The sequence below is a fragment of the Thermobia domestica genome, chromosome 3, assembly GCF_964235325.1.
Source record: "Thermobia domestica chromosome 3, izTheDome1.hap1.1, whole genome shotgun sequence".
In the NCBI taxonomy this organism is placed as follows: Eukaryota; Metazoa; Arthropoda; class Insecta; order Zygentoma; family Lepismatidae; genus Thermobia; species Thermobia domestica.
The window spans coordinates 134,543,511-134,556,162 of NC_137456.1; the positions used below are offsets into that span (position 1 = coordinate 134,543,511).

At 34.5% G+C, this 12,652-nt stretch overlaps 1 protein-coding gene across 3 annotated transcripts in view; it reads right to left on the reverse strand.

Annotated features, from left to right (window-relative positions):
* Ac13E (Adenylyl cyclase 13E) overlaps positions 1–12,652 on the reverse strand; it is a 99,152-nt gene that overhangs the window by 63,472 nt on the left and 23,028 nt on the right. For all 3 annotated transcript variants that reach the window (XM_081751736.1, XM_081751735.1, XM_081751734.1), the window contains one exon: positions 6,101–6,200. In XM_081751736.1, the coding sequence (XP_081607862.1) occupies positions 6,101–6,200 (100 nt within the window). The remainder of the gene's footprint in view (positions 1–6,100; positions 6,201–12,652) is intronic.

Below are 12,652 nucleotides of genomic sequence, written 5' to 3' on the forward strand. Positions count from 1 at the left end.
TACGGGAATTAGTTTCGAATAAAACTACATGTAACCTAGGCACTTCAATTTCTAGAAATATAAATGATAGTGATCTTTTTTGTGATCGCATCATCGGAAGACGGTTGAAGCGTCTGAATTAAATTTTTGAATGTAGTATCTACCTCAAATGAACATTCATTGCGGCACTTTGATTAAAATGCGTATCAAATGAGGAGACAGCCTTTAAAATTTATGCTAAAAATAGAGAATCTCACGAGTTCCTGAAGTTACAAAGATGAACCTCGGTATATAAAATCATTAAAAATAAATGGAAACGTGTCTCAACGGTTTCGAAAATTTCGCTTTTAAGGAAGGAGGGGCAATTTCTGTAATTCTTTTCGCCACATTGAAATCGAAGTTGTCACATCATCGTGGAAAATGAATTTTTGAACATAGCATTGTCCTCAAGTCGAAATTTTATCATTTTACTTTTATTAACCCATTAATGTCGAAACAATAAAAGCTAATGTTTTGCAGAAGTTCACTTTATTCCTTTGTTTTTATGCAACACTGATTATATTAAAAGCGATTTCGACACTATAGTATGTCTAAAATACAATGAACAGGTTTGACACGGTTTCCTGCCACTCGGCAAATATGTGGATCCGTAGAGTAAATCTGAACTCATTTCTTTAGTGTTAACTATACACATTAGGCAATTACATATGATGATTAAAAAAAGCTACGGCTTACTTCTTGTTGAAAGCATAATAGCATCCGGTTTTCTGCTTTCGATTAGCAGTGCACCAGTAAACAATAGCTTTTACTCTAGAATCTGGGTAAAAATTGTAGAATGTGCCAGTAAATTTAGTGTAAGGATGGGAGTAATTCTAGTTTATGGGATACACAGTTAATTGTTCTGATTTACTGCTCCGGATTATTTTATTTATTTATTTTCGCGCTTGGTACTGTAGTACTTAATAGACAAGGGCATATTCAACTCCAATAAAACAAAATTATAAAGATTTAAAATGGCAAACAGACGTGTTAAATGAACGAATGGAGTCGTGTATACCATAAAATATAATTGAACGTAAGAAGGTGGTATGGCAGTGAAAATAGGGTGAAATTTCATAAACATAATTACCTTGAACATGACACAAATTAAACTACTGTGTCCAGGTGTAATAGATGGCCACCTAAACCTATTTCTTCAATTCACAATCTACACAGTAAAGATATAAACTAATTAATAACATGAATATTATAAAAAAGTAGTGCAGATTTGGTATTTTAATCGTTTCATTGTGGTTAATGATAGATTATTAGTACAAATATCATTCTTTCTTGCTTTAGGGACGATTGAAATAACCACAGTAACAACTAACTGCTGTGATTCGAGGGTCACTAACTCGAGATGTGAAATAACTTACATACTTAAAATCAATTTAACACTTATATTTTCTCAAAGTATACACCATTACAATGTACACACTTTTGCATCCTCGAAAACCACTTCTGGAAGCAGTATTGCCAGTGTTTTTCTTCAAGTGTTGAAAGTTCATTCTCGTAAACCACTACAGCTTCTTCAGGGCTGCAAAATCTCTTCCCACGCATGCGATCTTTAATCCTGGGGAACAGAAAAAAATTACACGGGGACAGGTCAGGGCTATACGGCGGATGAATCATAAGCTTGACCTCCGTATATTTTAAAAACTGAATTGTGATGTTGGCCGTGTGTGCGGACGCGTTGTCATGATGAAGCAGGATCCCACGCAATCCAGTTCTTGGATGCCATTCCCGAAGCTTCTGGAACACTTTTGTTAGGCAAACAGTGGTGTACCACTGAGCAGTAACAGTCCTTTGTTCTTCAAGTGGAACAGTTGCAACATGGCCAGATTTGGAGAAGAAAGTTGCGACCATTTCTTCCCCACACTTCGCGGTCGCTTCACTTTCGTGGGCGGATTTTCGTCTGGAAAGATCCAAACTGTATACTAGCGTTTATTTTCAGGGTCAAATTGATAGATCCAAGTCTCATCACCAGTAACAATGTCAGAGATGCATCGAGAATTGCCTCCATCAAATCTTGCAAGCATTTCTTCACACCATTCCACACGTGTGCGCTTCTGCTGTTCAGTCAAAGTGTGAGGCACCCAACGAGATGAAACCTTCCTGAGCCGAAGATGATCATGAAGAACTTTTGTTACTGTTGGCGATCCAATGTTCACTGTAGATTCAATGTTCTTGAAAGCTGTCCGAGGATTTTCTCGAATCATTTGTTCCACAGCGGCAATGTTTTCATCTGACACAGCTGTTGCCGGACGTCCAGCTCTCTCTTCATCTTTAAGCGATGTCCGGCCTCTTATGAATTCACCAAACTACCGAAAAATTGTAGCACGGGAAGGAGCAAGGTCCCCAAATGTCCCCTGTAAACGGTCAAGGCTTTGTGTCTCGTTCAAACCACTTTTGAAATCGTAAAGGATCATTGCCCGGAAATGTTCCCTTTCGAGCTCCATTCTAGACAGCCGAATACTGCTCACATCAACGAACAAGTGAAGGCGATACGGCCACGCCGATAAGCGAGACGAGTTGAGACTTGCTTCGCTTCTTCACTCTGGATACCACTACCGAACGCAATTGTTGGAATTCAAATACTGTGCCACAACAATGCGTATCTCAAAACTTTCGTAGTGACCCTCGTAGATGGCCACCTAAATCTATTTCTTCAATTCTTAATCTACACAGTAAAGATATAAACTAATTAATAACATGAATATTATAAAAAAGTAGTACAGATTTGGTATTTTAATCGTTTCATTGTGGTTAATGATAGATTATTAGTACAAATATCATTCTTTCTTGCTTTAGGGACGATTGAAATAACCACAATAACAACTAACTAACTGCTGTGATTCCTTACAAAACCTAATCGCGGATTAATCTCCCGTTTCCGATGATTTATCTGAATCTGATGATTTGTCGAAATAATCTTCAGACCAGTGTTGGTGCAACACATTATCCTCAATTCGATTATTAACTTTAGTTTTATCCCTATCCACAGATTAATGCTCGGTTGGTGCAACTGAACTTGAGAGTTTTTCCTTCACAGCAGCAACACAGCCACGTAACCCAACATGACGAAGCTTTCGGAGCGCTGTCTGCGTACTACTAGGAAAGCGAGAAGCTTCCCTTAGCTGTCTGCACGTTGTTAGAGGTACAAATCGGGCTTCGTTTACTAATCGTACATCTTCCGCCTCGGTAGGCATACGAGAGCAACCAAGAGATCATAAATTAACAGCCTGACCCGTAGTATCATATTGCAGAATCCATCATCTGGCTGTAGGCTGAAACCTATTAGCCTATCAGCTAGAGTTGCAGTATAGCCTTCCAACTCTCGTACGGTAATTACAGCTGAGCGTCTGTCCATGATCAGCAATACTCTGAGCTGTGAGCAGCAAAGAAGCAAATAACAATTGGTAACTGGCATGCGATTGGTTACAGGACACGCCCCTTGTGCGGAAAGATTTGGTCAATATTCGCGAAAGGAATCTTAAAATGGCGCAAGAAATATAAGAAGAAGAATAGTTTTCATATGTGAATTTGCATACGTAAGAAAAGCTGTTCTAACAAAGTGAATTTATACTTCTCTTACGTTAACGATAGACAGAAAACAATATCATTCCTTACGAAAGCTGTAAGTTTGTTTCATTATAACTAACACCAATTCTATCTTCTTTATCTAAAATCATTAATGCGAGCGAAGTAGCTCAAGTTGTAGGAGCGTTGGCTTCGCATTCGGGAAGTTGTGGGTTCGATTCCTGCTGCCGACTATCCTGACTGGGGTTTTCCAGGGTTTCCCTCAGTTCTACTAGGTAAATGCCAGGATGGTACCTACTAAACAGGTCCTGGCCGATACCTCCCCAAATCCTTTCCATTGTTGTTGTTGTAAGATTGGCCTCTGAGCTTTATCTGGTGATTATTAAATAAATAAAATAAATATTGCATAATAAAATGGCCCATTTAGCGTGATTCAATCTGGTATAGTGTTTTACAAAGACAAATATTGACCATATTTTTCTGATTATAAAAACAGCTAATCGTTAAAGCCTTTGCTTTCCAAAATAGTACCACAGGGATACATGTTCGAGTCCTATAGTCCGGTTAAGTATTTTGTTCTATTAATCAATAAGACAAAGCAACTACTCTACATCAAATGACCAAAGTTTAGAATTTGCACACAAGCAACAAAATTCTCTTATATATATCTTCACATTGAGCATGACCTTGGAAAAGCTTCTAACAAGACATGCAAAGTACTGGAGAATTGGAACCATTGAATAAGACCTTCAGACACCACTGGCTTGAATTTCCTTTTTTCTTATTCTGACTACTATAATTATAACACGTTTTTAGCAAAGACAGAACTTTGGTCGTTGTAGTATAACGGTTAACAAGTTGGAGTATTAATCTGTAGATCGAGGTTCGATCTCAGATAAGTTACTTTTTTTTTATATATATATACTTGTATCAGAATGATGCCTTGATTGTGAATTACAAATCATTGGACAATCGAGAGATTAATAAGTGTGTATATTATTGTAATACATCAATGAAAATTGTTCTAAAGTTAATTTATTGATTTTTACTTTCCTTCACATTTTTCTCGTGTTTGCCACTTCCTTTAGTTGTCTTTCTCTTTGTGTTTTTATTTGCTTATGTGTAAAATAGAGAGAGAGACAGAGAGGGGAGAAGAACTGTGGGTGGTCCTATATGTAAAATTAAATCATATTATCCCCCTCCCTCTCTCTCTCTCTCTCTCTATATATATATATATATATATATATATATATATATATATATATATACCTGTGATGGGTAAAGAAAAGACTTACAATGTGACGCAGGAAATAATTAATGTAATAGCATTAATATTACCTGAAAAATAACTATTATAGTCCACGTCACCCAAATTCGAACTGGCGTGTGGCATCAGCCAATAAGCTCGCAATGCCCTTTTACTAAACCTTCAGGGAGGAATCTAATCATTCATAATTGACCACAAACACGAACAAAATCAATTATGAATGATTAGATTCCCCCCTGAAGGTTTAGTAAAAGGGCATTGCGAGCTTATTGGCTGATGCTACACGCCAATTCGGGTGACGCAGACTATAATGATGCAATTGCAAGTTCAAGTTGAATTGTTAAATGTCTGTCTTTTGTTTAAATGATGAGATTTGCGAATTAGATGTCGAATTTTAGTTTGTGATATGCAACAGCACATCTCATATAAGAAGAAAAAAATAATCTGTTTTAAATTTGATTTCAAAGACTGGTTCTGGGTTTGTAAAAAGACACCGTTTAAGTCGTTAAGCATTCAATAATGAGCTAAAATCAATTTTAGACAGACTGTACTAGTTAATGGTTCCAGCAGCAGCAACCATGCTCAGTACTACATACAGCATTATTTTATAGAAGCTTATAGTTTTACGCTATTATCATTAATAAAAAGGGAAACAAGTGTATCGCTTTATCGTAGGCATTCAGCAAATGTGTTGTCAGTCTAAAAATGTTGGGAACCACTGTATTAATCTATAATTCACAATCTGATCTAGCCTTGATACTGAAAAAGGATATAAATTTCAAACAAACCAAGAATTATATGACTACAGTTTTGACGATTTATGTTAAATGTACACTCATGTCCAAAATGATTGTGGCATATCTATAAATGTCTTCTTGTAAGAATATAATTTGATAATGATTTTGCAGGGTAACTTTTAATACTGATACTGTATGTATAATCGGGAAATATATATTTGTGGTAAATTTCATAGGAAAAGAATTACAAATATAGAAATTATAATGAGTAAAATAAAATGTTGCTAAATGGGCAAGAAAGTTTTATTGTTCTTATTTACTGCTCTTTTGGCATGAAATTTGTCATATTCATGTCTTTGCCAATTATACATGCTAACATTATAAGAAATACCGGGCGAATTCGTTATTAAATTATATTCCTACAATAACATATTTATAGGTATGCGACAATAATTTTGGACATGAGTGTACCATCCATTCCTAACTAAGTATGTTTCAGTTTTTAAATACTAGAAAATAATCTTTTTTCCTTACTTACCTGGATCGTTTTCGTTCACTGTCGATTGACTGGATGTATAATAACCACTAACTCGATGAGTCAGCAACTCTCCTTGAGCTATACCATTCATAACAAATATCTGGAAGCAATAGATATACATTGTTTCGTAACCTTTTTAAAGCAGAACGAAAATAAAGTACCAAACTTCTAACATTTTTACACTTCTACTTTTGCTACGGTTACTAAAAGTAAATTCTCAAAGTGTAGCTCCAGATTCTGCTAAGTACTTGTCTTCACATATAATTTCTTTTAAAGTTTTGACATTGTGTTCTGATCAGCATTTATCATGGGGTTAAAACAAAACATTTTGATAAATTTCTTTACGCCACTCTATTGGTTGCTCATATTTAATTTTTATGTGTAATTTACTTCGTTTGGTTTTATGGTAGCATTTATATAAAGTACTCAAGGAGGCCCTAGAAAAAATATTTGAACAAAGAGATCTTTTTAATGTTGGAAATATATTATTTCTTCAAACTTTTTCATGATTTTTTTAACTTCCTTGATCTGAGAACTCTATTATCATTATATCCCACTTTTGTTTTTCGTATTATCTTTTATTTACATGTTTTCTTCTACACTGTCAGCTGTTGCAATAGCGTTTCAAGAAGAAATAATTGCAATTTTTTGTTAACTTGAGTTCTAATGCATATCATTAAATAAATTAATTAATAAACACTTCAGAAGTTCTATTCTTATTCTTAGGTAAGTTATTGGAAACAAAGTTGATATTCTTCATTTCTTTGAAATCTTTTCTTGTGCTCTGTACATTAAAAGTTGCTACCTTGTTATCTGTGGGCAAGAACTGTTAATGAAACTGGATGTTTAATTTTTAGTGAATATAATTGTTCGTTACATAAAATGATGTTTATTAAATTGTTCAAACTTTCGACATATTTCTTTCGAAATACCTTTGGAAACAGCATTACAGCAATAAAATAACTGCCTGAATTGGGCCATACAATAAAATTTCATAATAGAAGAAATACATAATTTAAAAAAAATGAATCATTATTGTATTTGTCTTTAAAGATCCACTTTATCTGCATTAGACTTAACAAACTTATTATGATTTTAAATTTTTTCTCTTTCTGTTTCTGGATGAGACTAAAAGCATATTGCAAATTTAGAGATCTTGTTTCATTATTATCTTGAATGTACAATATAAGATTTTTATACAGGAAAAAGGAGAGTAAGGTTTCAAAAGATGTGTGCTTTTTGTTTTCACAATATAGCACTATATAGCTTTGATCATGTTGCCTTATTTATAAACTTTGTATACGTTTATACAATAAAATCTATTCACAGGAACTTATAAAGCGAAAATCTATCTAACATGGAAAAATGCTACAGTGGCGTCCATATAATTTTTCTTACAGTAGAATGTTAACAATTTAGAAATACCATCACATTTCCCTTTGAAACATATTTTATAAATTAAACCTCTTGGCTGGACATTTATCATACAATATACATAATTCTATATCGACAGAACTTGTTACTTTATTTTAAAACAAGTATTAGGAGGGATACTTGGAGATGGGTATCTGTGTGCTGTGCATTTGTGTGCACCTAAAAGCTATCTACTAATTAAATCCAATTCAGTTTATATTTTGTTTTTGAACGAAGCTTTTGGGCACGGACCTTCATCCTTTTGTGGCTTCTTTTTTTACTGAAGGAATCGGATGCGACGAACAAGAATCTTTGCATCCGCTTACAGTGATAAAAAAATAAACAAAGTTTTTTATTCTAGTATACCCTAGAATTATTCCCCATATGTTGCATATAACATTTCAATCTTCACAATAATAAAATCAAATATTTTTATAGCATGAACAGACATCTACAAATTTAAGCTTTAGCAAATTGCAGGCAGATTGTGTAATTTAGAATCAAATTAAATAAAAGGTACTGTAATAATAATAGCTGCAGGATTTATTTAGTTTGAAACTGTACGTTTCAGTTATCTAACCGCTCACTTTGAACCTCTTAATATTTCTCCCTAATATTGAAAATAACATGCTAAAATCCAATAACAAGATTAGTTAGTAGCATTGTTCAGTACATAATCCAACTCAAGAATTAGCTGGCTACGCACAATAATAATAATAATAATAATAATAGTACAATGATGATGATTATTAGAAAACTTAACATAAGCTTCACATCTGAACGACTGCCTTTCATTTTATGGTTGCGGCAAACCTGGGAGCTCCCATTCCGAAGATTGCACTTTAAATTCAGAGTTATACCCATCACTCAAAATCATTTTAAAGCAGAATTTAATGCACACAAGCTGTTCCAATTTTTCTTCCACTGTCACAGTCACACAAATTCACAAACAGCCACTGACATTCTTACTCAGCGGAATGTGAAGTTCCATTGAATACAAACAGAGCCATATATATATACACACATATACAAACACACAAAGGATGTTAATGAAGAACTATAACAACAAACTGTAAGAGATGATTACTCACATCAACATAAGAGAAAAAAGTTTATATGAACCTATGGGGAAAAGTGCTGTCCAAAATTGTCGAAAAGCTCATTTGCAACATGTACTACTTGGAATTTGAGGAAACGTGGAGTGGCACTCCTTATCAGCGTCAAAGAAGACATACATACGCAGTCCAAAAATGCATATTTCATCAATATTTAATAGGTGTGCAAGGGATTCCTTACGGGAGTTAATTTCTTTAGATGCTCTCAACAGAATTCTCAGATATGATTTCAAGATAGGTTTAAAGCAGGGTTTAATTAAAACAAAAGAAAGTGTTTAAAACATGAAAAAGATATTCAAAATGTCTTAAACATTAAAACATACACGAAAAAAAAAAAAAACATGTTTTAATCATTGTGAACAGTTTAAAACATGATTTTAAAATATATTTCCATAAGTGTAAGGACTTCAAATTTGTTCTGTTGGACTTTGATCAGCAAAAGATTTTTAAATCTGCATTACTGCCCTCAAATTCTGAAATTCAGGGTAGGAGGCGGATGGCCTCTAAACGGACGCCCCCTCTCTAGCAGTAATCATCCAAAACTCTAGATTGCACCTTGTCACGTAGTTCTTCTTTCTTTCATTTCGGATTCGTGGTTGCAAAGATACGACATTTTCCGACAACGTATTCTTTTTGACATATCCTGCATTTATTTAACGTAATTATGCATCACTCACTATGGCATTCGGAGCTTGACTTGTTAATCTTTCCCATGTTGCAGCGTACACAATATAACGTTAATACCTTAAATTTATGAGCAGGGAAGGGGAAATTAGCTTTCCGGTTCCCCCATTCCATCAACACCCTTGTCTCGTGGTTGTCCTATGAAACTCTAGCCCATACCACACCTTTTCACGTGGTTTTGGTTTCATGATTCGTTCGGCACTGACTTCGGCAATGATGTGATTAAGTATCACGCTTTAAGGGATAGTTACGCGGGTGACTGCTATCCTTGAATTTTCTCGCCTGGTCTCTTCAATACAAGTTATGCCAGGGTGTAAAATTTTTAAGTAAATTTACAACGGAGGTGGAAGAGGGGGGACGAAATAACATTTTCACAATATAATGAAAAAGAAATTGGTGATACAAAATTAATTCTTACCTGAAGTTCCCGGTAAACCAACAATTTCTTTCTTACACGTTTTGCAACGAGCTCGTATGGTCATTTACTTATCTGTTAGAGTTTGAGTTACTTTAATGAACTTGCTCCAAATGATGCCCCTCTTTCTTCCCATAAAACTAATGTTAAACGATTCCAAGTTGTACGGAGAATGAGAACCAACATGTATTGTATCAACGAATGCCTGCGATATTTTAATTTCAGAACCGCAATTTAGCAAAGAATCCGTTGTTTGTTTTCTGAATACAACACAAAAACTTGTTTCCAAGATAATTCTTTTATTTATTTTTTAATATCAGTTCCACAAGTAGTCCAACCTACGACTACGACGCTTTCTCTGTTAACTGATAAGCATTTTCTCTGTTAACTGATAAGCATTTAAACAATACAATAAACGTTAAAAACAAGGGGAAAAGAGAGACAAAATAAATTGTAGATCATCACATTGACCTGCCATAGCCACGAGAAATCAATACATTCACACGGGAAGAAAATAGCTTTCTGAATGGGGACCATTTTTTGACAATTTTCTTTCTATGTCATTTTCTTTAAAATAAAATAAAAATAAGCATATGTTTAAAACAAGTCTTAAAAATACACGTGTTCAAAACAAAAGGTTTAAAACAAGTTTTAATCATTTGTTTTATTTTTTATTTTTTTTAAAAACAAAACAACCCTGGTTCAAAGTAGGCAGAAGGTACGCCTTGACAACAGTAGATGCTTCAGCGGGAAGTCGGAAGTGTTAGGAACCACCAGATCCACGGTTTCTTGGATTCAGAATAATGCGTGCTGCGATGTATTTGTCATGGGATATATATTTTTAACTTATAAGCGTGAAGCAATACATCGTAGCATGCTTACTGCGAACACGAGGAACTGTGATGCCGATGGTTCTTCTGACTTCCAGCTGAAACATTCCGTGTTCACTGCTGTCAAAGCTTACCTTTCGTCTACTTTGGACCTATCTTGAAATCAGAGCATATATGAGAATTCTGTTGGGAGCATGTCTGGGAATTATATCATGTAGGGAATCCCTTACACATCCATTGCACATTGATATAATATAGCAGGGTGTCTATTAAAATTCCAAAATGAAATTTCGTGACTTTTCCATGACCTTCTTTTCACAAAACAGTAAAATCTCGTAACATTCTTAAGACCGAATTTGGGTGCGAATTAGGCTGAATTTTCATGCATGCGATAGAAGTGTGCTTTGCTTGCGATTTGGTAGCATCTAAAGGCGACTATAGATATTTTTGGTAGTGAATTTTGACGTTTTATAGAACAAAATTCTTCAGTCCGTACTTATATTTGTACAGTTTCAAAAAATCGTGACCCAAAAGCAAAATTTCGTGACTTTCATGACCGTTTTCTGATTTCGTGACTTTTTCCTGACATTTGTGACTTTCGTGACCGATAGACACCCAGTATAGGTATTTTTGGATTATGTACGTATGACTTTGTTTACGCTGATATGGACTGTCACTACAGGTTTTCTCGAATTCGAAATAGCACGGATTGAAATTTAGCTTTTTCACGAATTTGGACAGCTCTATGTCTAAAATCTGTTACCTCTGAAACTATGCACTCTTCTCCACAGATCCATATGAACTTTTCATTTTGATGTGAGGAATCACCACTTACAGTTTGTCAGTATAAGTCATTAACACTTTAAGATACAAAGAACCTTCTCTTCCGCAATACTGGACTCACCTACCATTCAGCTGTGACGGCTCCTGTCTTAAAACTTTCCAATCACACCACATACAAGTGGATGATGTTGGATAATTGGAGGAATAATAACACTTGAAAGAAAACAGAATTACAGGGGCACTGCACTGAAACTTCGTATCTAACTACTGCAATATATTGTATTTTGTCCTGTTTCATCTGTTACTTAAAGCGGAGAGACAGAGGAGTCCATCTATAAACTTTTAGGCTGTAACGTCATATTAGAACATTGTGCAAGACTTGGACATTATGCTATCCATCAAAATCTCGCATGATTTGGGACGGAATGTGCGACCTTGCGCATCAGAGGTACAAGAGCTACCACTGAATTACCTGGCTATGTCAGAGCTCGATATTAGAGCACGCTTGCAGATTTTACAGGGAATAAAATACGTGTGTACTTCTTGAAGACAGTCACATTATCTCACTACGCCATGTTATCCATCATTTTCAACTACTACAGGCAGAACAAGGATATCTTTTAAACACTGACCAATAAAAGTAGACTGCCCAGTTGTAAACAAAATGGATGCACAATTGTACATATATTAAAATAAGAACAGTCATTTAACATTTGGTATGATTATTTCTCCATATTAAAATACAACACAAAGTTAAAAACCAGCACCAACTAAAGCGAAGTAAACACCAGAAAAGAACTAAACAACATCAGGAAAAGAGAAGAAAAGTTACAACCCTTAAAAGCATCTGCATATCACACCATTTACAAAACATATAAATACAGTAATTATTCATTACTTTTCTGAAGTAACAATTATAACAGACATGCTTCAACACTACAACGGTGATATGTGCATTATTCTACTGTGAAATATATGAGTATTACTTTTGTAGAAAAGAGATAAGACAGACAGACAAGAATAATTCCAAGTTTAGAAAAAAGTTATACGTAGAATTCTAATAAGTAATCAAATTATTGTGTAATAACAAAATGACTAATATAATCATGATATACAGGAATTTTATATTACGAAACGAAAACTAATGTTAATATCTTCAGTAATTACACATAAACATGCTATTGTGATAAACAATATTACTGTCGAAGTCGGCGTTATTGGCTTTGTGGATAATAAGATGATGAGTATAGGATTATCCCGAGACACCATGTTCTAAAGAAGAAAGACTTATAAAAATAATAGTACAGAAAGT